This window comes from Mastomys coucha, unplaced genomic scaffold, assembly GCF_008632895.1.
Source record: "Mastomys coucha isolate ucsf_1 unplaced genomic scaffold, UCSF_Mcou_1 pScaffold12, whole genome shotgun sequence".
Taxonomy (NCBI): Eukaryota; Metazoa; Chordata; class Mammalia; order Rodentia; family Muridae; genus Mastomys; species Mastomys coucha.
Genome location: NW_022196894.1, coordinates 34651482 through 34677737, shown reverse-complemented (window position 1 = coordinate 34677737; position 26256 = coordinate 34651482). Strand labels below are relative to the sequence as shown.

General features: G+C 38.6%; 1 protein-coding gene across 4 annotated transcripts in view; it reads left to right on the top strand.

The window, feature by feature from the left end:
• Positions 1–21264, top strand: part of Eaf2 (ELL associated factor 2) — an 84120-nt gene extending 62856 nt beyond the window's left edge. For 2 of the 4 annotated variants that reach the window (XM_031363819.1, XM_031363818.1), the window contains exons 3-6: positions 3265–3401; positions 5908–6053; positions 13335–13592; positions 21083–21263. In XM_031363819.1, the coding sequence (XP_031219679.1) occupies positions 5960–6053; positions 13335–13592; positions 21083–21129 (399 nt within the window). In that variant the 5' untranslated portion in view covers positions 3265–3401; positions 5908–5959 and the 3' untranslated portion in view covers positions 21130–21263. Of the gene's footprint in view, positions 1–3264; positions 3402–5907; positions 6054–13334; positions 13593–21082 lie in introns of all 4 variants that reach the window. The other 2 variants (XM_031363817.1, XM_031363820.1) reach the window with 2 other exon arrangements.
• Positions 21265–26256: the final 4992 nt, after the last annotated feature.

Genomic DNA, 26256 nt, shown 5'->3' with positions numbered 1-26256 from the left:
ACATGATCCTTTCAGGAACATTTCAGATCCAACTGTAAACATATTCTGGCCCCCAAAGCTCCAATCCACTTCCCAAGGCTAAATACCTTTAGTGACCCTCAGAGAGTCCCCAGAGTGTAAAATGTTCCTAAGTCCAAGGCCATAGTCTTTTCTAATACACAAGAAACATTCAGCTGTGAGATCTTAAAAACATAAAGTTACATGTTTTTTCTTAAAGATTTATTTATTTATTGTAAGTGTATGAGTACACTGTAGCTGTACAGATGACTGTGAGCCATCATGTGGCTGCTGGGAATTGAACTCAGGATGGCCCCGCTTGCTAGCTCTGCCCCGCTTGCTCTGGCCCCGCTCTCTGGCAAAATACACTGTAGCTAGCTGTCTTCAGACACACCAGAAGAGGTCGACAGATCTCATTACTAGTGGTTGTGAGCCACTATGTGGTTGCTGGGATCCGAACTCAGAACCTTCGGAAGAGCAGTCAGTGCTCTTACCCACTGAGCCATCTCGCCAGCCCAAAGTTACATGTTTTAATTGCTGCAAAATAAACAAATGTTTATCCTCCAAAAAGAAAGAACAGGAAGACAGCAAGAAGGAATGAGATCAAGCCCCAGTAGATACCCGTTAATTTCTAAATCTTTATGCTTGGCGTCCAGGGCGCACCACAGGAGGATATTGGATCCCAAGGGCTTAGGCAACTCCATCCCCCACAACCTTGATGGTTGCCTCCAACACGGCCACACATCTGGACTCTGCTGATTGCAGTATCTTTAGGCACGTGTTCCACATTCTGGCCTTCTTCCCTCCTGGGGCTCTGCTGCAGCTCCAGCTTCACTCTCACTGCTCTCTGTGTCTCATCCTGTCAGGGGCTGCTTGCAGGGACTCAGACCCTGCCATGACACTACCTGTTCCCCGAGACTTGCCGTTGGAATCTCACCAGAACCCTACATGATCCCATAACTTTTATACTCCTCATGTCGACAAAGCCCAGATCCTACAGATGAGGCTATAGTATGTCATGGAGTACCCACAGCGTCTGAGTTCCACACCTATTTAAGCAGTCCTAAGTGAGCAGGGTGCCCTGGAAATCTCTTGTCAAAAGACTATGCCCTGCAAAGTCTTTGAAGCAAATTTGCATTCTTTACATCACTGAGTCCTTAATGTCTATGACCTCATAAATTTCAGAGGTGCCCCCAAGGTGTCTTTCCTTTTAATCAGGTACAAAGTATTTGACTTCTTTCCAATAATATTAATCTTTTTAGCAACGGCTCTTTCTTAATGCTCTTTTTCTAGTTAAACTGCAGGTTTTCCAAATCTTTATATTCCATTCTTTTTTGTTCTCACTATTAATCTCTCTAGAAGCAGCCAGTAATATCCATGGTGTAATCTAAGTATTTGCTGCCTTGAAACTTCTTTCATTAATAAACCTGCCTTTAAGCTCAGCTTCCAGCAAATTCTCAGGGAATAGACAAAAATGCAGACATGTATTTATCATTTGTATTGTAACAAGGATGGCTTCAGGTCCAATTCCCAACAGAATCCTATTTCTATCTCAAACCTCACCCAACAGCATCTTTCCTATCTCATTTTTCTGCTGGTATTACCACATTGTCAACTGTAGTCATAGCAATGACCCCACTTCTTGGTACCTATTGCTTAAGTTAGTCAGCTTTTCATTAATATAAGAAACCCCTGAGATAATCAGTTTATAAAGAGAAAGGGTAATTTGGGTAAGTTGATCTATTGCACATCCCACTGGAAATACATCAGCAGATAAAAAATGTTGCTTCATGCTCCACTTGTAATAGATAAATATATAAATAAGAGAGTAAGAGGAGGGCTTGGAGTTCCAGCACAAGTCTGAGGGGTTTAGCCCTAATAACCAGAGGACTGTCACTAGACTCCATTGTTTTAAGTGTCCACCATTTCCTGATTGTACCACTTCAGTAGATGACAAGATTTTAATTTGTAGGCCTTTGGCAGATATTGAAGGTACAAACTATCACACATACAAGTCAGGTATGCCTCGTTCTGATTTAGAGTGTTGGAGAAGAAATTAAAGCGTCATAAAGGAACCCACATATAGGTTTGTAGAATATGACTCTTATCCTGAGTACATAAAGTTTGATTTGCCTACCAACATAGTTAGTAACAAAATTGTAAAGAGAATAGAGAAAATGATGGCAGTAATCTAGGTGAAATGTTGATTGAGTCCCCAAGATGGATACTGGTGAATATGGAGATGTAGGAAGTATTCAATAGTTATTTTGAGGCAATTCATATACTTACAATTACTTGGTTCTTTAAGGAAATGAGCAGAAATTAAATGTTAAAGATTAGGAATGGGGCGGGGGGCTGGAGAGATGGCTCAGCAGTTAGGAGCACTGGCTTCTCTTTCAGAGGAACCAGGTTTAATTCCCTACACCTACATGGCACCTCACTGTCTGTAACTCCAGTTCCAGGAGATCTGATGCCCTCTTCTAACCTCTGGGCACTGGGTATACACATGGTGCACAGACATGTATATAGGCACAACACCCATACACATAAAATAAAATAAGTTTTAATATTTTTTAAAGATTAGAAATGTTGTTCATTTTAATAAAGAAGAAAGTTTATAAATTTCCTTAAAATACAGAGACTGTGAGAACTTGTGAGCTGTGACCAGGTGAACTATGTTTAAGAATTATACATGTGAGACTAAGAATAATAATATAAAATTTCTTCATGTTTGGAGGTAGCAGTGACAAAAATAAGGAAATTTGAAAAATAATAGTACTGGGTTGAGTTTATTGATTTGTGTGTATGTGTATTTGTTTGTGCTTGTATGTGTGTTTGTTTACATGTTCATGTATACTTGCACCTAAAGTTTCATACATGCTAGCCAAGTGCTGTACCTCTGAACTGAATCCGCAGCCCCTTTTTCAGTGTTTATCTTGAGATAGCCCTCCACTAAGTTTCCACACTGGTTTTGTACTCATTCTGTAATCCAGACAGGCTTTGAACTTAGGGCCCTCCTGACTCCTTCTCCTGAGCAGCTAGAAATAGAGGCCAGGTCTGGGTTGATTCTTAGCCTTTTAAAACCACCTCTGTCTTTGTACTTTTATTTTTAAGCCACACTTGTTGGTTTTAGGGTAGTAAGTTTAAATCAGTTATAAGCGATTTGATATATAACACGGATTAAAAACAGTACAAAAAGAACTCAATGCCTATCTCAATTGAATCACTATGATAAATTTCACGTAATGACGATAACTTCTTAAACAGGGTTCAACTCCACCAGTCACAGTTTTCAAAGGTTCCAAGAGACCCTACTTAAAAGAATGCATTTTGATTATTAACCACGATACTGGGGAATGTCGCCTGGAAAAGCTCAGCAGCAACGTCACTGTGAAAAAAACAAGGTACGGGGCACACTGAAGGAAATTATTTTACCAACAGATACATTTCTAAGGGAAAAGAATGAATGGATTAAGTCAAATTATGCTTTGATATGCGTTTTTTAAAAAGTCTTTTAGTTGGGGCTACAAAGATGGCTCAGCTGTAAAGAGAACTTGCTCTGTAAGCATGAGGATTATAGTTCAGACCGCACTACCCAAATGACAAGCCAGACATCCTGCATGTGTCTGAGAACTCAGCACCTCCTCACCGTAGCTGGTTGAATCAGGAGGGGGATGGGCTTGCTGGCCTCCAGCTTAGCTGAAACATGCAAGCTCCTAGATCAAAGAGAGACCCTGCCTCTAAAGACTAAGTGGAGAGTGATGGAGCAGCATACCTGACTAATGCACATTATATGTACTGCACCACACCCAGATCTATACACATGAACAAACAGATGCACAAAATAAGGTGACATTTTTAAAGTTTCTTTAAATCTTTTAAAGTTAAAATTTAGTAATAATTCTTAGTGAAAAGATCTTACCACACTGCCTTGTGATGTTGAAATGATTTCCAGGTATGTAACTAGTATACCTTTTATACTATTGTATATATTTTCATATCATTGGACTGAACAGAAACATTATCCACTATCCAAATAACTGCCTTTATTAGTAAACTGAGTACTTAGAATATGGAAAGCACACTAGAGACAGAAAAGTTTCCTAAATAAAGACTGACCTTAACACTTCTACACTTGATACATTTTTAAAGATTTATTTGTTTATTTTATGTATGTGAGTACACTGAAGCTATCCAGATAGTTGTGAACCTTCATGTGGTTGTTGGGAATTGAATTTAAGACCTCTGCTTGCTCAGGTCAACCCCGCTTGCTCCAGTCATCCTGCTAGCTCTGTCTCTGCTGGCTGCGGCCCAAAGATTTATTTATTATTATATATGAGTACACTGTAGCTGTCTTCTGACACAGCAAAAGATAGCATCAGATATCATTATGGGTGGTTGTGAGCTGCCATGTGGTTGCTGGGATTTGAACTCAGGACCTTTGGAAGAGCAGTCAGTGCTCTTCCCCACTGAGCCATCTCACCAGTCCCACTTTATATGTTTTAATCATACTAACAGTTCACTTAATTTAAAAATTAGTATGCATATATATATAGTGGATATATATATATATCCTTAAATCCTTTTTAGATATAAATAGTACATTTTAAACCAAATAATATAGACCACTGCTCTAAGAGCTAAACAAACAGTAGAAATAAAAGTCTTATTTTAAGTCTTATTTAAAAGTCTTACTGTAAGACTTGAAGGGAGGGGTCATGGTTGATAAAAATCTTTAGAAAAACTTTGTTGAAAATGTTACTTCTGGGGCTGGAGAGATGGCTCAGTGGTTAAGAGCACTTGTTCCTCTTACAAAGGACCCAGGTTTCATTCTCAGCACCAACGTGGTAGCTCACAACCATCTGTAACTCCAAATCCAGAAGTTGCTGTAATTGGAGAAAGCAAGGGAGGGAACTGAGGAGTGGATAGTATTGAAGCACATTCTACATGTATGAAGTGCCATGATGAAGCTCATTGTCTTGTGCAGCTAATATACACTAACCAAAATGTGTTTTACGAAGTTAGCTGCTCCCAAAGCCAACTTCAACTGAGAGAAGAAGCCTGAGAACCTCTATTTGTTAATGTCCCTGCTGCCCCAGCTCCCTGAAACTGACAGAAAGGATATGAGAATAGATGAAGCAAGTGTGAAGGCAGGAATATAGCTGATTCTTTTAGGCCTGGTGAATAAGACTCTTTAAACAGAGCAGGTATTTGTCTCTGTGCCCGTATATAAGCACTGGAAAGTGAGGGATGATGGTAGTGGATTAGAGTTTAGGTTGTAAAGGTAGGTCAGGGTTAATGCCTTGAATGTTAACTGAGAACCAGCAAGGACATTTCCTTGCTGGCAGTAGTTACATATTAAGATCTTTCCAGCCAGGGATTGACATGCTTGCAGTTCTGGTCTGAAGCATTAGCAAAGAAACTATGTGGAAAATCAGAAAATGGGTAAACCAAGAATTTTGGGAGTGTAAATGAATGAGAGAAAATGAGGGCCTAAAAACGTCGGGAAGGGGGAGCTGGAAGGATTTGATCACAGGGAACAGAAAAGGAGGGCCTCACCCATTATTTCTGAAGTGTACTCTTTCTTTGTTTATATGCCTGTTTTAAAATTATGAGTGGGAATTTGCACGTATATTTTCTCCTTACTGTAGTCATTTATAAGTGTACCATCTGCTCCTTTGAGCGGTTGCTTTGTTTTGCCATTGTCCCTCGCATCCCTCCGTGGACCAGTGTGTACACCACACATATAGGAGAAACTCAATACATATTTGTTAAATGGATTAACATTTTAATCCTTAAACGTCATTGGAGAGGTTTCTAAAGAACAAGTGATAAAGCTCAGTAACCCATTAGTTGAATTTGTGACATTTCTAGCTTACCTTTCTTGATATTTGATATTCTTGATTGCAGAGTTGAAGGGAGTAGTAAAATCCAGTACAGACTAGAACAACAGCAACAGCAAATGTGGAATCCGCCTAGGACTTCCAACCTTGTACAGCATTCGCCATCAGAAGTTAAGATGTCTCCAACGTCTCTAATGGATGATATTGAAAGAGGTAAAATCTGCCGGGCGATGGTGGTGCACTCCTTTAATCCCAGCACTTGGGAGGCAGAGGCAGGTGGATTTCTGAGTTTGAGGCCAGCCTGGTCTACAGAGTGAGTTCCAGGACAGCCAGGGCTACACAGAGAAACCCTGTCTCGAAAAACCAAAAGAAAAAAAAAAAAAAAAAAAAAAAAAAAAAAAAAAAAAAAAAGAGGTAAGAGGTAAAATCTAAGTGTTTGTAATGTCAGTTTATAAAGGTAAGTAATATTAAATAAATATTAGGTGTTAATTTTCATTAATAGTGGGACTTAGTAAGGACATAATATATTTTATGAGTGTGTACTTCTCTGGCATAATGATTTAACATATATATTGGCATATTTATATAAGTATATCCATGTCATATCATTTTTTATTATCATTTAGGAGAAAAAAGTGTTTCATCAGTTCTTTATAGCATCTTCCTGTGAAATTTATTATTTTATAGTCAGTTGCAGATGGCTAAGGCACCTTCAAATCTATAGAAACAGGAGGAGATTTCTTTCCATTGCTGTGTCCTTTCTTGCAGGAGGGCATTTCTGGGGAGGTGTAGGATGTCCAAGACGAAGGAACTTAAAGCTCTTTTTTTTTCCTAGCTACACTTAGGATATTGATGTTACAGTAATTGAACATCAGCAAGACTCCAGGTCTTGAATTTTATTTTATCTTATATTATGACTACTTCCAAAATAGTATTATGGTATCATTCCTGTACATGTATATAGTTAGAACGTTAAGAGATTAAAGGAAAATTTCAAAGTCTATTTGCTAGTTGTTAAAATTAAAATGGAATTTAGCTTTGCACTTAGCTGACAGCAAAACAAAAATAAAGATGTAAGTTGTGTATTTTATATCATCTTAATATATTGTATGTTAAGATGGGTTCCAAAGAACCATTCTATCCTTTGCTTCTAGATACTAAAATCAATTCATTGCATGAAACAATTCTAGAAAGTAATTGTGCCCTCAGTAGTGGTCTGGAGTAGAGGTAAAAGGGCCTTCATGGGACACTTCTGTGTCAGACCTTAACTAAAGCAGGGCTTTGACACCACACCTCATAGAAAAGGTAGAGACTCAGCTTACCTGAATCAAGAACCATTGGCTTATTCTAAACTTGTATGCAAAGGAACATTATCTACCTGGAGATGCTCATATAGCATCCTTAGACTATAGTCATCAACTGTTTTATTGACCCTATAGTACTACAAACTTCTGTTTTTAAAGGACTAATTTACAAATTATGTGTATGTATGTGTGTGTGGCAATATACGTTTGTTCACATGTGTGTAGGTGCCCACAGATGCCAGAAGAGGACATAGGATCCCTTGAATCTGGAGTCACAGGTGGTTGTGTGTCACCTGACATAGGTGCTGGGAACTAAACTTGAGTCTTCTGGAAGAACATTCTCTTAACTGCTGGGCCATCTTCCCAGCCTCGTAACTGACTACTCTCTAATGGTTGGATCATCTTTACAATTTATATCCAGAAATTACACTAGAAATTCTGTGCATCTGTGTTTGCATTTACACTCTTTGAGTTATCTGTAAATTTGAGTTTAAGAAATTAGATAGGGCCTAAAATTCCCCCACATCACGCAGAGACACTAGGAAGTTGAGTGTTCCAGCAAAAGGAATAACACTATGCCAGCACTTGGGGTCTTAAAGTGCTCCTCTGTGCTTGGGCTGAGACTGTCCTTCTCAGTCAGGAAATGCATGGGCATTTGACATCACAAGAAGGCCTGTGCATGTGACATCACACTATGACAAAGGCTCATTCCCTCCCCATCTCCCAGACAGCCTCCCTGCCTTCAAAGCTTTTTCTTCATTTGAAAAGCACCTTGAGACTGGGGGACACTGGCAAGGGACACCTGCTATAACAAGCACTTTGCTGGGAAGCACTTCCTCCCCCTTCATGGGATCTCCTCCCTCCCCCAACTCTCTTCCTCAACCCTGGAAGCAGTCTTTGTTCTATTAGACCACAGACTTCCTTTTCCCAGGAACTGGGCTTCAATGCTGGTAAAGCTCCTTTGTCAAGTTTACCAGTGGGAACTCGAGTTGCTGGAGATTTACCAAGAAAACCACAACAGATCTGTAAAAGGTCTGGAATTAGAATGTCATTTGTCACAAAAACAGGCAAGTATCTGCATGCTAAACCTGAACCAGGACTGCCTGCTATACTACAAGATTTAAGTCAGTTGTCCCCTAGAATACACACTAAAACTAAGATATACTAGGAAGTTACATATTATACTGTAAACCAGGAAAATCACAACTTGAATGAGAAATGTCTGAAGTAATTCCCAGAGAAAATAGATCTTAGAATTATCTGATAAGGGTCTTAAAATAGCCTTCACAAAATGATTCAATTATAAATTTTCTTTAAGCAAGTGAAAAGTAGAATTAAAGTGAAGTTTTAAACAAGGCTCAAATAGAAATTATAAAACTAACAAAATAACAGCACAAATCTACTAGGCAGGCCCAAGAGAACTCACTTGATCTAAAACAGAAAGTGTACTTAAGCAAAGGGAATAGCCCCTAAGGGTTTGCTGCAAAGTGACAAAAGTTCCAAGAGGGGAGGCAACTGAACTCTCAGAGGACAAACAAAAGGGGAATGAAAAATAATTGAAAGAAATAATCCCTGAAAACAATCCCAGGTTGATTAACATGAACCCATAGATTCAAGAAATTGAGCAAATCCAAAACAGGATAAACCCAAAGAAATGCATGCTAAGACACATAAATTAAACAAAGATAAAAAAGTTCAGAAGGCAAGAGAGCTATGCCACATTACACAGAGGAACACCACGTAGGTAATATCATATGTCTTATTGGAAACTCAGAACTGGCTCTACACTGCTCACTGCTGAAAGCTATGAACTCTGTGTTCACCAAAATTAGTCTTAAGTAATAAAGGGGAAATAGACTTCCACAGACATGAACACTAAAAGTACTTGTTACTATGGGGATGCTCTGACATATTTGCTATAGAAATTGAAGTAATCAAAAAAGAAATGATAACAAGAAGGAATTGGGGAGCATCAGTCAGGGATATAGAACAACAGAAAAATCATGTACAATAGAATATGATTGCCCTCATGACGTTCCCAAATCTTATGTGGCAATCAAAGCAAAAGCTAACCTTTTGGTTAATACTGATACTTAAGACAATAACATTTAAAACTTGAGAAGAAAAGGCATCTATAAGACCAAAAAAAAAATCTCTCTCTCCCTCTCTCTCCCTTCTCCCTTAACCTCTCACTCTTGGTTTAATTCTCCCTTCCCCCTCTCCATGTGGCCATGACTGGCTTCTATTTCTCTACCTTTTCTCTCTTTATCTCGTTTCTACAATAAAACACCTTAAGACAAAAAAAAAAAAAAAAAAAAAAAAAAAAAAAAAAAAAAAAAAAAAAAAAAGAAAGAAAGAAACAAACAAACAAAGAAAAGAAAAGGAAAGGGATCTAAACTAAGTGATTTTCACCTCTTGAAACAGTGAATCATGGCAAGACATGTATGCTAGTACACCATCATATATGTAAAGTGACACCTAAAACACATGAGAGAAAGAAAGAAAGGAAGGAAGGAAGACAGAACTCTGAAAAAGATTCGGGTATCCCACAGAAATGAAAGGAAAGTAAACAGGAATCAAATACACAGAAAATAAGCATAAAGCAAATGTTACATGACACAGGTAAGACTTAGTGTACCAGTGATTAATGTAGATATGAGTGGTCTAACACAATTAGTTGAAATGGAGATTGCAAAAAAAAAAATACAACTGTGCTGTTTATAAGAAATTTTATAAGAAATTAATGAAATAGGCAGCTTTCAAGTAAAAGGATAAAAGAATATACCATGTAAGCGATGTGGTTGTGCGAATATCAGATACATAACAAATTAGCACAAAGAAGTACATTAATAATAACTAAAGGGTTCATTTAGCAGGAAGACAATGTGTCTAGCAATGGAACTGCAAACTTATGAGATAAAACTGAGACAATGGAAACAAATAAAACATTTGACAATCCTTAGTGACTTCCTTCCTCAATGTGCTCTGGGTGGTAACAGGCAACATGCAAGGTGCATACACACATACACACACACACACCACATATCAACTAAATGCAATAAAGAAATGAACCTTTTTTCCTTAAGTGTCTACTGAATGAGTACTCAACAATATAAAACATGTCGGGGGCTATAAGAAAAACCTTGAGTCATTTATTTAAAACAGAATCATAAAAACTGTACTCTGACCATAACACACACTTAAAGTCAATAGCAGGCGACAATAAACAAATCTTTAAACACTTGGAAATTTCCTTACTTTTAAGTGGTCCATGGGTTAAAGAAAAAAGAATAAAAAGAAATTAGAAATACTGGGTCCTAAATACAGAAAGTGAACATGCATCCAAAACAGTGGCAAGAGGGGGTGGTTCTGTGGTTCTAAATGCTTGAATTAGAGAAGGAGAAAAGTGTCATAACTGAAGTTCCAATAGAAGAAAACAATAAACTAAAAACAAATAAAAAAGCCCAGAACAAAAAACAAAACCAAATAAACAATAAACCAAAAGAAAATAATAAACCAAAAAAAGCAAAAAGAAAGAAAAATAAATGAAATTGAAAGAGGTAGAGGATGTCAGTGAAACCAAGAGTTTATCAATACATATATACAATTGACAAACCTCTTTTATAAACAAAGATGAAAAGATATGAATCATTAACATTGGGAATTTAATGAGCACTTCTCCAGTCAGTAGTGTAATGTATTCACTATGGATCCAGTAGCCATTAAAAAGTTATAGAAGAATATTATAACTATGTCAGGGAGCATCAAGGAAGAAGGGCAAGAATGTGAGAGCTAAACAATAGGGAAGAGGGCATGCTGTAGGGTAGACATGCTGTCTGTGGCACTCATGAGCTCACACCAGCTGCGGCTGCCTACCAAGGGCATGCCCAAGACAGACAGTAAGTACTGAGTCACATATGAGGAATTAATAGGCTGCTGGAGGGAAGGTCGTTGTCGTCAGTGATTGTCATTGATGAATTGCTCACCTTCACGTGGGTAGCTTCACACCCATGAGAGTGGTTCCAGTTAAGCCCTGGTGGGTCACAAAGCAAAAACAAATCCCAAAAGACATGAGAGTGCGGTGGGGACTTCATGACAGGAAAGCGGAAGCATGCTAAGAGTACAAAGAGTGGAAGAATGGTTGGAGGGAAGAATGTGACCAAAATGTACTAAGTACATGTGTGGAGGTATCAAAGAGGGAATTGGTTTTACCAAGAGCTGTTGCCTAGTGTTGTATACCCTATAAAAGGGTATTGCCTTCTAGCTCCTTCCTCTTCCTGTCTTGAGTTCCTGCCCATGTTCGATTCACTTATGTGCTCCTTGTCATTTCCATCAGGCACCTCCATTGGATGCATAATTGCAATGGGTCTGCCTGACTGTGAACTGAGACCTCTAACACTGAGAGCAAAATAAACCTTATCATTTTATAAATTGAAACCTCAAATATATTTTATAGTAATGAAAAGGTGACCAACATAAAACATTGATAAGCTCATGTTTTTAGACTAAAATTACCGTGATACACAAACTGAATTAATATGTGTAAGAAAAATAAAACTATAAACTAGCATCTTTCCTAAGCTTAAAACTAAAGAAATTCAAAGAAATATTAATAAATTCAACATTATACAAAAATAATTGTACAATGTGACTAAGACAGAGTTTATCTTCTCACATTGCTTATATTTGGCCATGTCGATGAGGGAGGAGGAGAAGGAGGAAAAAGAGGAAGAGGAGGAGGAAGAGGAAGAGGAGGAAGAGAGGAGGAGGAGGCAAGAAGTAAAAGGGCAAATGTGTATTCAAATGACTTTCAGAAGTAAGTGTCTCAAAGACAACAAAACAGGTAATGAAAGCTTGAAAGAAATAAATCCTTACAGAGGGTTACACTTAAACCAATATGAGAAGGAGCCAACCTTTCAGAGACTTAGTGGTACATCAAAAAGCACTGTAGCTACACAGATTTGGAGGAAATATTAATATATGATAAAGGACTTACAACTAAAGCTAGTATAAAGGATGTGTACAAATCAGCGAGGAAAAGACAACCAAATACGAGAAAAACATTTGAGCAGATGCATAACAAGAGAAGACATCCAAGTGCCTAATGAATCTAGGAACAAGGTTTTGGATCATTGCTTATTAAAAAACTAGAATTCTAGGTCACTTTGAAAGCTGGTGGGTTTTAATGAAGCTAAACACCTTCTTTTCTGCTCAAGAAAAATAAATACACATGTCACCAGAAGATTTACTGTAGGCTTTACGGAACAGCCTTGTTTGCTATCACAACCTTGCTACTACTAAACATGGAAACCAACCAGAGTATCTATAAAGTAAAGTTGATAACCAATGTATGATGTATTTATATAATGGGTATCATAACAATTGAGCAGAATGAGATACAGAGTCATTAAAAACATGAATTAGTATATAAATAGGCATGCACAAAATAGCATGTGTTTTGATTGGTTGTGGTTTTCTGTTTTGATTTCTGTTGCAAAAAAAAAAAAAAATGTTTCCTGGATGAGGGATGAAGACTACACTTATCTGTAGATGTAAGGACAAATGTTTATAGATTGTTATTATTAGGGATTATGCTGTATTTTAGTAAATTAGTGGTTGTAGATTCCCCTCCAATAACCATGACTTCACTAGCAATAAGAAGTTAACTAAGTTTCCAGTACCAGGTATAGTCTCTCTGGCTGTGTGGGTCATAAGTCCAATTAGAGAGCTGCTGGTTACCACCAAGGTGTGTGTACCACTACTGCTTGGTTAGTGTTATTGTGCCAGGTGATGTGATTCATGGGCATGATAGCTGGGTGAGACTGTTGATTACCTCTCTCCATTGGAAGCCTCCATGTCAACTTCTGGTACCATGAAAAGTAGTCCTCGAGGAAAGGGCATGCAGGTCAGTTCCAACAAAGTGGTCTCTGGACCCTGTTATTGAACTACATGCTGTCTTTCACGATAGGGACCAGCTTCTGCTTCTGAGGGTTAACCAAGGGCAACAGTAACAGGCTGTATGTTGCTTGGACAGTGCACTATAGGAATTTTTAAAAATAAATGGTTTAGATGTTGGAATATGTATTTTAGTTTTATATATTCCTTACCAATATCTTCTTAAAAGCTAATGCATTTATATGTTCTTGTGTTTCTTCATGTTATTTATTTGACCTGTTATTTCTATTTTCAGAACTGAAGGCAGAAGCTAGTCTTATGGACCAGATGAGTAGTTGTGATAGTTCATCAGATTCTGACAGTTCCTCATCTTCAAGTAGTGAGGATAGTTCTAGTGATTCTGAAGATGATGACCAATCCTCTCCTTCGGGTCCAAGGAAATACAACTCAGAGCACCCTAGTATGTCTGCTGGGCCCCAGTGCAGGACTTCAGATGCTGATGCTACTTGTAATAGACTTCATGACAGCAGTACCCTTTTGATGAGTACTTTACGTAAGTATGCATAACCATAAGAACTAAAACAGGACTTGCAGTTGTAGCCATGTTTGTTGTGAACTAAAATTTAGTTAAAGAAGAGTCTTAATTTATGTATTTTGTAATTATTAGCCATTTTATTATATATATATCTTTCAAATACCCATCTCCATGTAGACCTCTGAGTCCTGAGAAGATAGGTTTAGCTTCACCCTTTAGTAAAAGGCACTTCAAATACATGCTGTCCAAAAACTAACCCTATATTTTTTTTTTGGCTCATTGAATATTTGCCTAGTGAATGGCAGCGTTTGTCTCATTATGTAAACCAGAAACCTGATTGTATTCCAGGATTGTCTTATTCTCTTACTTTTTTGTATAGTCAATATTTTACCAAGTCCTTTCAACTTCTACCTCCTAAAATATTTTTCAAATCCATCTACTTCTTTTCATCTTTATGACTACCACTGTATTCAGCTCATTTCCTCAATTCCTCCAACCCTTTTTCTTAACTACTATGTCCACTTGATGTTGGTAGTATTTGTATGAACATAATTGTAGGTCTATTCACTAAAACAAGGCCAACCTTCCAGGGCTGCATCTCTGAAGATAACTGAGCTTTCCTTCCCTAGAAGCCAATAGCTCCTCATCTAGGGTAGGGTTTTGTGAGGCCCTTGCACACTCATGTTGAAGTTTTGACTGGCTTGATCTTAGACAAGTCTTGTGTATGCAGTCGAGGCCATTTTGATCCACTATGTATATTATTAGCCATATTGATTTTTTAGTGATTCAAATATAATTTATTGTCTCTTTTGCTTTAAACTTTTCAAAGTTTGCAATTTCTTTTACAATAGAGGGCAGGCCTTAACAAATTACATTGCTTTATTTATTATTTGTTTATTTACTTAGTGTGGTGGTTTGAATACATTTGGCCCAGGGAGTGGCACTATTTGATGGTATGGCCTTGTTGGATTAGGTCTGGCTTTGTTGGATTAGGTGTGTTACTATGGGCATGGGCTTTAATACCTTCATACTAGCTGCATGGAAGCTAGTCTTCTGTTTGCCTTTGGAATAAGATGTAGAAATCTCAGCTCCTCCTGCACCATGCCTGCCTGGACAAAGCCATGCTCCCACCTTGATGATAATGGACTGAACCTCTGAACCTGTAAGCCAGTCCCAATTAAATGTTGTCCTTTATAAGAGTTGCCTTGGTCACAATATCTGTTCACAGCAGTAAAACCCTAAGACAGAAGTTGGTACCAGGGACTGGGGTGTTGTTTTGATAGGACTGGCCATGCTTTTGTTTGGAAGAATGTGGATTTGGAAAAGCAATAGAATGCTTTAAGTGGGGCTTAATGAACCATCCTTGTAGGAATATGGAAGATGTTGTTGCTGAGGGTGATTTGAACTGTAGAAGCCTGACTCTAGAGGTTTCAGAGGAGAAGAATTTTAATATATGGCCAAGAGACTGTTCTTGTTTGGTGAAGAATGTGGCTGCTTTTGCCCCTGTCTGAAGAGTCTACCTGAGGCTAAGGCAAAGAAATTTATATTAATTGCATTGACAAAGGAAGTCTCAAGAAAGCCCAAAAGAGACTTTGTTCTCTGGTTAAGTCTCATGAAGAGCATTTTGAAGAAGCATAGCAGGCTTAGAAAGGAAAATTATAAAATGTATGATTCAAGTAATAAAAAGGCACCAGGAAGTAAAATGTGCTAAATCCTGTGTTCAAGGAGATAAACAGATTAAGGGAATGGTGACTTTGTGGCAAGATCCCACCCAGCTAAACTTGTTGTTTATGTGTTTATCATTGAACAGGAATAGTTATACCATGTTAGGCATTATTATCACTTGGCTATTGTTTTCACTTGGACTTTAATCTGGAATTAACTACAATTCAGAAATGAAAGACATAGGCGTTTGATCTGGATCGGGAGGCATAGTGACCATGAAAAGCTTAGGACCAGGTAAGGTGGTATACAACTTTAATTCCAGGAGACAGAAGCAAGCAGATCTCTGAGTTCAAGCCCAGCCTGGGACACAGCAAATTCTAAGTAGAGAAAAGTTTAAGTCCAGGCATGGTAGACTACACCTTTAATCCTAGTATTTAGGAGATAGTCATGCAGATCCTGAGTTCAAGGTCAATCTACAGAGAAAGTTCCAGAACAGCTAAGCTTAGGAAGTGAAAGAATTAGAAAACAGAAAGCTGGTGTTAATGTAATAGAACAAGGGTGCATGTTCCAGCCCCAATAAGCAGCAGAACTCAGCAGCTTTGGCCATGTGACTCTGCTTGTAGAGTCAAGAACAGAAGAGATTCTTGTGACAATTGATGCTGGTTTGCTGGAACTAATAAACTAGCAGTGATTAAGAAGATACCAGCATCACTGAAATGAAATCTGGGAAGTGTTTTCTGAGAGCACAAAGAAGCTGTGTTTCAGAGATAGCTAAGGTTGAACCTCATGCTACAGACAGACTTGATAATGTGTAAGAATCACCCAGGTGGTACTAGTTTTAAAGATATGAAGGAGTCATGGAGAGCAGCTGAGGCTTGGCACTGTGAGAGGCCATGGAAGGCCATTGGTGAAGGTGCAATTTCAGTTGTAGTTGATGGACCAAGGGGTCATGCAAAGAAGTTGAGGCTTGGCACCATGAAGAGAGCCTATGAGATGCTATTGATAAAGCCTAGTTGCAGAGGAAGACCCCAGTACATTAGAGATGCCAGTACCATAGGATGATCACCAAGAACAGCAGCAGCAGTGAAGTGGAGTAAACCAGAGCCTAGAGTGCTACAGAGGACGGAGCTGGAGATGTGACCCAAGCCTTTTGGAGGAGCCCAGATCATGTATGGTTCCCAGACATTGAAGCAAGAAGCTGTTACATTGAAGTTGCCTTGGAGACCCCAAGATATTCAAGATGCCAGAGGTGTAGGAAAGCTGTTAACAAGGAATTTGTTGCAGTCAACAAAGACGAAAAAGGAGCTGGAGTTCTGAAAATTACTTTGACATTAGATACAGAGATGCAGAGTTTGTAGTTACCCAGCTGGTTTTCTGTCTTGCTTTGGGGATTACAGTTAATGAATTAGCTGAGTCTCAGAAGAGACTTTGAACTGTGGACTTTTACATTGTTGAGATTGCTAGAGACTATGGGGACTTTGTAAGTTGGACTGAATGTATTTTGCATTATGCTATGTTTAGTTATAGCCCCCATAGACTTATATGTTTGAACAAATCTATGGGGGTCAGGGAGTGGAATGTGATGGTTTGAACATGTTTGGGCCAGGAAGTGGCACTATTTGATGGTGTGGCCTTGTTGGATTAGGTGTGGCCATAAGTTTTTGAGACCCTCGTCCTAGCAGCCTAGAAGCCAACCTTCTCCTGTTTGCCTTTGGAACAAGATGTAGAACTCTCAGCTCCTCCTGCACCACGCCTGCCTGGACACGGATATGCTCCCCCACCTTGATGATAATGGACTGAACCTCTGAACCTGTAATCCAGCCCCAATGAAATGTTTTCCTTTATAAGAGCTGCCTTGGTCATGGTATTACTTCACAGCAGTAAAACCCTAAGACACTTAGGTATTTGTTTATGTATAGTGTGTGTGCATGTATATGTGTGCACACATAGGCATGCATTTTTGTGTACATGCATTTGGAGGTCAGAAGTCAACCTCTGGTGTCTCCCTTAATTGCTTTCCACCATTTTTAAAGGCTATTATTATTATTATTATTATTATTGTTACTATTTTTACTATTATTAATTTTTGGTTTGTCAAGATAGGGTTTCTCTTTGTATAGATTTGACTATCCTAGAACTCACTCTGTAGACCAGGCTGGACTTGAGCTCAAGTGCTGGGATTAAAGGCATGCACCACCAGAGCCAGGACCACCATTTTTTTTAAGATAGTTTTTGTCACTTTGTATGCAAGTCACTGATTTATGTAGAGTAGCTAGCCAGTGAACTCTAGAGCTCTAGCACTGGGGTTGGACATGCCCAGGGATCTGTCCCCTTTTTTTCCTTTTTCTTTTTTTATTGGATATTTTATTAATTTACATTTCAAATGTTATCTGCTTTCCTGGTTTCCTCTCCATAAACCCTGTATCCTATCCTCTCTCCCCCTAAATAGTTTTTAAAAAGCAGAATCAAAAATTTTTTTAAAGAAAAGAACTGAAATACTAACATAAAAAAAAATTGTTACAGGTATTGGTTTTGAACTTAAAAGGATGGAGTAGCAAGCATCTTGGACACCTTCAAGAAAGGTTAACTTAAACATGCTTGTGGCTGTTTAAGTGTAAAGTGGCTGTTGGGAGTTAACTTAGTCAATAAAGCACAAGCACACGTATAAATTCAACCCCCAGCACTCATAAAAACCTGTAGTTGGTGCTGGGGAGGCAGAGACAGGTCGTCCCAGCCCATCTAGTTTAACTAGAAAATTCCAGAGCCTGAAGAACAACCACCAGGACTGTGTTCTGGCTTCCACATACAAGCACACACACAACGTGTTTGATACGTGACTAGGGAGATAGCTCAGTTAGTAAAGCACTTGGAAAACTTTAGTTCAATCCTCAGAACCCATGTTTTAAAAAAAATAAGAACAAAACCTGAGTAGGGTGAGGCTGAGACAATGGAATCCCTGGAGCTTGCTGGCTAGCCAGATAAACCCACTTAGTGAATTCCAGGCTAGTGAGAGATCTTGTCTCCAAAGCATGGGTGGATGGCACAGGAACAATGTGTGAAACTGTCCTTGACTTGCACATGCACACAAATGTGCACTTGAACACAAAGTTGCTTGATATGATGCGGGGAAGTTATGCTTTCTGTGGGAAGCTAGCCAATGTATGGTGAGGGCAAAGGAAGATATGAAAGAGTAATAGATACGTGGATGTTCTTCAGTTAGGGAAAGGAGCCTAGGGACAAAAGCAACCGTTTACACCCTTCCTGCGGCTATTGTTTCAGAAGCCAGAGTTTATACAGCATTGTTACTCATTGGCTCCTTGAAGGGACCTACCATATCTCTAAGAGATAGGAATCTTCAAATGTGATTATAAAACCCGTTTCTGGTAAATGGGGCTGTAGACTAGGTTTAGAGAGTCACGAGATCCTGAAAAGAGTGTTATAAAGTTAGAGAGAGAGAGAGGGAGAGAGAAAGAGAGAAAGTTCCTCCTCAAAATGGGCAAATATAATTCTGAAACAAGGAAAAAAAACCATGTGATCCTAAGGAAGATATATAAAAACATAGCCTTTTAGAAGACAAAGTCTTATTATGTGGTTCTGGCTGGCCTGGGACTTAATCTGTAGACCAGGTTGGCTATGTATAAGAAAACAAAGGAAAGCAGAAATAAAACAAAATCCAACGTATTATAAATAAGAATCAAGTACCTCAAGAGAAGAGTGCTTGCATGCCATACATGAGGCCCAGAGTTTGAGCTCCAGCACTTAAGAAGAATTACCATCAGGGTAATGCCAGTGGGTGAAGAGCATTGCCGGCAAATTTTCTGAGTGGACTTCAATACGTGGGAGTGGGAGAGAAGTGACACCAACAACCCATGCTCCGGCTTCCATACACATGCACACACAAGAGGCAACCCATGCTCTGGCTTCCATACACATGCACACACAAGAAGCAACCCATCCTCCGGCTTCCATACACATGCACACACAAGAGGCAACCCATCCTCCGGCTTCCATACACATGCACACACAAGAAGCAACCCATCCTCTGGCTTCCATACACATGCACACACAAGAAGCAACCCATCCTCTGGCTTCCATACACATGCACACACAAGAAGGCAACCCATCCTCCGGCTTCCATACACATGCACACACAAGAGGCAACCCATCCTCTGGCTTCCATACACATGCACACACAAGAGGGCAAATGTTTAAAGGTTAAGTTAGGAAGAGCAGATCGTGGAAGTGTTTTGTAAAAGATCAATAATAGGCAAGACAGACATGGGTGAAAAATGAACTAGTGAGACGGAAGGTGCTATTCCAGAACACAGGTTAAACTAAAAACTAAGAGAGAAGGAGGATAGATGGAAAAGATTAAACACCAAATAGTAGGAATTCCAGGAAAGAATAGAAGGGATGGTGTGAAAACTTACTTAACCTTTAGAATTTTCCAGTTCTGAAGACCGCCGTGTATCTACTCCAGATACTAAAGTGGGCAAATGAAAATAATAAAGCTATACCTTAACACTTCAATTACAGCACACAAGGGAGGAAGTGACACTTGTGCTGGCACATCTGGGTCAGAGCTGAGAAGCGACTCAGCTTCTCTCCTGCTTCCATGTTTCCTCTACACCATCAGGGTAGTTACTGATGTAGTCAGGTTCAACTTAGTCCCTGTTAAACTGTCCCGTGCTTTCTCATTGTGTTCAGTCTTTACTGTGGCTTTCTCTCTACCTTTCTGACCTCATTCCCCATCTTTGTCTCCCTCATTTCTCCCTCTCTGACCACTGTAGCCTCTTTACAAAGAAAAAAGAAATCATATAATCCCACTCCTGTTTTGTCAGGTGATGGGTACCAAGGGAGGGAAAGTAAGCTTCCTTCAGCAGCGTCACCCAATAGATGGCTCTACACCCTGGCACCTTCAGGCAGAGAGAACTGGAGCCAGTGGGCTATTTTTCAAAAAGAAGAGGATGAAGAAGAGAAAGAAGATATGCAGTTCCAAGAAAGATGTAGTGTCAGGGAGAGGAGGTCCAAGAAGACTTAGCTGCAGGTGTGAGTTGGAAGTATGTATGATATAAATATATTGCATTCATGTGTGAAATTACCAAAAATATATAATAAAAAGAATCACAATCACTTTACACTTGCCTTAGAGCATTTACACTTGCTATCTTAGATTAGACACTGCCTCCATTGTTTAATAACTTTATACTTTAAATTTCTGTTCAAATGTTACCTCTCATAAAGCTTTCCCAGCTACAGTAGGTACAATTAGCACCTTGTGCTCCTCTCTCCACAGTCCCTCAGGACTTATCCCTACTTGACATTATACTACATATATCTTTCCTGTCATTCTTCTCCACTGAAATGCTGCCTCCATGACTAAGTACCCAAATGACTTACAAAAAGCACTTGGTGCTTAGATATTCTTTACAGTATTAGGAATTGAACGCAGGGTCCTGTGCATAGTAGCCAGGCATCCTTCCACTGAGTGATGTCTGGTCTAAGGGGTGTCAACATCTGTTCCATAACATTTTGGATTTTATCTGAAGGTAAAAAAAAAAAATTACAATTTTTACACTCTTGAAAATGATAGTCTGATGTGATAAGTGAGCAGTGTAAAGGGAAATGAGATCATCAGTATGTGAAAGAAAGCTAAAATAAATGCCAGGTGATATGAAATGCTGAAGTTTGCTGCTGTGGGTTCTACTTTCTATGCAGTATTGATCAGTGTACCAGGTATGTGGCTGAGTTATATTATAAGCAATCACATTAAACTAAATGAATGTATTAAATATTAACAGTTGAAGTTTTTAACTACTACAGTTTTGCAATTTTTATTTTAGGAAGTGATTTGCAGCTGAGTGAGTCAGAAAGCGACAGTGGAGACTGAAACAATATCGCGCTATAGAGAAAATATTTGTGAGATGTGTGAGAATCTGTTTTGTATTAAGAATAAATATCCCTATGTTTATGAAAAATATGCAACTTTTGTTGAAAAAATAAAGTTGATTCAGAATTTTCAACTGTTGGTATTCTCTTATGGTATCTTTGTTTACTCATAATAAAACGTTATAACATTTGGTAGACAAGAAAACAGATTTAGACATTAGGGAACTTGCCCCAAGTATTGTTAAGGAACAAGCTGCAGAACAAGTCTTCCAGAATCTTCGTCCACTGTTCTGTTTTACTGCATTGTTGCCCCAAATTGTGAAATGCTAAAATAGTTGATTTATAGTAAGAGTTTATGGTTTTCACTGTAGTTGTGTCTTTTCTATCTGATATTCCTTAAATTATGATCGAACATACTTTAATTTTTGCCAAATTTACACTTTATATAGAACTGAAGTTAAATAATTATTCTAATAGATGTTTTGTTATCTCTTATAAAATCTTGCTCTTAGGAGAATAATTTAAGTATTAAGTATTTGGATTTATATTTATAATACTTTTGAATTTAAAGGAAATACAAGTATTTAGTTATAGTTGAACTCCACCAAACAACAGGCTCTTTATTAATTTTTAAAGCAGTTTTAGGTTCCCTGAAAAACTGGTAAGAAAGTTGGGAGAGTTCTTTTCTTTCTGACCCTCCCTGCTACCTCATGCCAAAGGGTTGTATAGTTGCTCTAGCTGATGGCTCTCCATTGGTGTATCATCACCACCAAAATCCATACTTTATAATAGGATTTATAATTATTGTTATACACCCTCTAGATTTTTCACAAACGTGTTCAGTCATAGCATAAATCCATCACTGTATTAAACATAGCATAGTTTCATTGTCTTAAAAATCCTTTGTGCACTGCCCATTCTCCAGGCTGGCCTTGAATATGCCTCACTTCTCCTGCCTCATGCCCCAAGTGCTGAGGTTAGACATGTGTCACGATCACTCCTGGCTTGACATCATATGATATATTACTGTCTCCATAGGCTTTTCCTTTTCCTGGTATCCTGTAGTTGGAATCACACAGTATATATATGGCTTTTTCAGATCAGCTTTCTGTGATGGCTCAGTAATCTTATTTCTTTTTTAATGCTGAATACTATTCTATGTCTACATGCACCATAGTTTATCCATATGTCTGTTGAACCAACATCTTGGTTTCTTCAAATTTTAGCAATTTATGAAAAAAATTCAATGTTATCTGTTCTCACTGCTATTTCCTTAACTATAATTTATGGGCTTAAGTTCTGGCTTTACTTTCTTGTGCTTTCTCTATTTGTCCTTCTCTCTAGTCCCCCTCTATTAATTTATTCTCATTTTCTGTTTTATTTCCCAATACTTTACTGAAAACTACCATTATATCATTTAACTTAAAGCAAATTCATATACTCAGTGTAGCTAGTAAAATACGTCTATCGTGTTATTAAAGTAATTCAGAATATAAAGTTCTTACTCAAAGTCGTTATGCTGGAATTCCTTTTATTATTAACTATAAGAAATGAACACATAGTGATGAGTTGAAAAGGCTAGTTCCCAGACTCAGTTTCCTATAATCAAAACAGCTCATTTTATTTCCTGCTCTTACTTTCCTTGTGAATGAAATAGTCTTAAGACTATTTTGAAGAGGTGGTATGTTTTGAGACAGTCTCAGTCAGTATGTAGCCCAGGGTGGCCTTAAACTCATGACCCTCCTCCTGCCTCAGCCTCCATCTCAAGGATTAGGCATGAATCACCACACCCAACTTAAACGTCATTTTATTTTATTTTTTTATTCTTTGTATATGTTACATCTTGACCCCAATATCCCCTCCCTCCACTCTCCAATGTCCCCACCTCTCCTCTCCCCCAGATCAACTCCAACTATTTTTCCCTAAGGAAAAAAAAAAGAAAAAAGAAAAAAGAGCAGGTCTCCCAGGGATTTCCACCAAGCACAGCATAACAAGATACAATAAAACTAGGCAAAAATCCTCCTGTCACAGCCAGACACGGCAGCCCAATAGGAGGAAAAGGGTCCCAAGCATAGGCAAAAGAATCAGAGACATTCCCCCCTTCCATTGTTGGGAATTCTACAAGAACACCAGGCTACACAAACATAAATGTATATGCAGAGGACCTCAAACTCATACAGGGTCTGTGATTATCATGTCAAACTTTGTGAGCCCCTGGTGAGCTCTGCTTAATTGGTTCTGTGGGTCATGTTCTTGTAGTATCCTTGACTGGTTCTGTCATATCCTAAAATCCTTCCTTCCCCTCCTTTGCAGGCTTCCTCTGGCTTTACCCAGTGTTAAACACCATTTCAATGAATTCATTTTTATTCTTTATACCCTTCAAGGGGAGGAGAATAAATTTTTTTGGTTTGTCCTGTAGTCTTACACTTTCAAAATCAACTCAAAATAAAACAAAATAACCCCATGTGATCCCAAAATGTGGCGGGGGCGGGGGGAGTTTCTCTCTGGCAAGCAAGAAGGCAATTCTGCAGTAGATGCAAGTTGTATGTCTTTTATTTTTCTTTTTTGGTTTTTTTGAGACAGGGTTTCTCTGTGTAGTCTTGGCTGTCCTGGAACTCACTCTGTAGACCAGCTGGCCTTTATCTCAGAAATCATGTATTCCTTGCATCTTCCTTGCACCTGCCTCTGCCTCCCAAGTGCTCGGATTAAAGGCATATGCCACCAATGCCTGGAAAGTTGTATGTCTTTTGATACAATTCACTTTATAATGCTACCTGCCTGGGGACAGCATCAGATAGCACAGCATGTGGGCCCACGTAGGATGTCAATTCCAAGCACTACATTCTTTTTTACTTATGTGTAAGGCCAATTGGCCATAAATAAAGGCCACTACAATCCCTCCCCTTGTTGAATTAACTTGCCTTAGTGGCTCACAGACACATAAGCATATTTTTATGAAAGGTAATGTGAAGAGGCGATAGGCCAAGGTATGGGGAAGGGGTGTGGAGAGGCTATACCCTCCCTGGCCACACAAGGTTTAGCAATCTGGATGTCCTCCAAATCAAGGCCTTTCTGATTCTCCAGAGACTTCATTGCATAGGCTCAGATAGACTGGATGAGGAAACCTAACAAGGCCTCTCTGTTCAGATTCTTCACTATTTCTTCCCCAAGGGCCTAGGGCAAATTCTTCTGGAATTAAAAGGGTCTAATGACCTACGATTATGCAAAGAAAACCAGACTGTCTTTTATGACCTGCCCTAAGAGCAATAGGATAAGATTAAGGTGTATTTTTAGTTTCTGTGATCTTCCTTGTCAGAGTGAAATTCTAGTTTCTCTGGTCTGCCTTGGGGAGAAACTAAAGCAGGTGTGAGGGGGAGGAGGCAGAAGGAGGGAGGGAGAAAAGGAGGAAAGGAGAAAACGGGGGAGGAGGACAGAAGAAAGACTGCTTTCTAAGACTTGCTTTGGAGGTTTGAAAATATTCTAACCTTATCTCATGACTTAGAAAATAAGAATTACAGGAGCGATGAGCCAAGAGTCATGGATGAAAATCAGAGTATGTGTATCATAGTATCGCAGACACTCTAAAGGAACTAAGGAAAAGAAGCCCTGAAGGACTCAGAAGCAGCGCGCACTGCAAATATATTGCCCTACACTTACAGATCCATCAGGACAGGTGAGGTTCAGCTCGGCTCAGCAAATGACAACGTCTGCCCAATCTGACACTCAGTAGACGTGCTGCTTCATTTCTACTTTCTGACTCTCGTGGAAAGCCTAGAGCCTTACAGAGAAGGTGATTCTGGGAAGCAGTTTCCAGTTTAAGCTAAGTTGACAACTGCCAACATGAAAGCTGGAACCACTCAAGTGTCTGTCAACGTAAGAGTGGCTAACTAAAGTGATATATTTGTATGGTAAAGTTGATGAACTAGAAGGAAAAAAAAAATCTTGCTTGAGGCAACAACATAGAGGAATCTCACCACTGTAGTATTGAGTAATAGGAATAAGACACAGAAAATGCAAACAGTGTTACTCTATTTATGTGAAACTCAGCTGAAGCAAATAAAATCCACAATGATAGAAGACTGGTGATTACTCTGGTGGAGGAGAATTTGTCTGGAAGGCAGAAGGCAAGCAATGGGTGTTATTCTTTAAAGAACTTCCAGCTAGGAGGTGCTAGAGAATATTTTTTAACTCATGTATGTAGTAGGTAGCTGTGTGAATTTCACATGTGTAAAAATAAATGTAATTGTATGCTTGTGATTTGTGAAACTATATTGAAAGTTATATTTAATTTCAAAAGCCCATCAATCAATTCAATTCAAAAGAAAATACATTTGCAAAACAAAGGATCTCAGTGTTGATATCAATGATACTCAAATATATTTACCAATTTTACAAAGGTTAACAATTCAACAAAGAAAAATGGGCAAAGAAAATGATGGATCACTTGAAAATTTCAAAATCATTTCCTTTGGCCTAGCAGTCTTCCTTCTATGTATTGTCTTACAGATAAATTTAGCTCACGCTCATAGTTGAACTATATTTGCACCTGTATAATTGATAACCTGTTCACAGATTTATTGACTATTTGGAAAACATTTTTTTATTAATCATCTGTAATTGAATTTTGTAGTTGCTTATACAGTATGGACACATCACTTTTGATAGATACATTATGAACATTCTCTCACACTGGAATGTACTTTTTCATTCTTAATGGTATCTTTTAGCAAACAGTGTTCATTAATTCTAGTATTGTGTATCTCATATTTCTTTTCTTTATTATTTAAATCCAAAATCTATGAAGAGTTGATTTATTTTTTTATTTATTATTTACTCCACATATCTCTTACGCTTGATTTCAAAAACCCTGATTTTGCTGGGCAGTGGTGGCGCATGCCTTTAATCCCAGCACTTGGGAGGCAGAGGCAGGCAGATTTCTGAGTTTGAGGCCAGGCTGGTCTACAGAGTGAGTTCCAGGACAGCCAGGGATAAACAGAGAAACCCTGTCTTGAAAAAAACAAAAACAAAAACAAAAACTCAAACAAGAAAAAAAAAACAAAGACCTTGATTTTGACTTTAATATTTAAATCTTCAACCTATGAAGAATTGGTTTTTTTTTTGTTTGGTT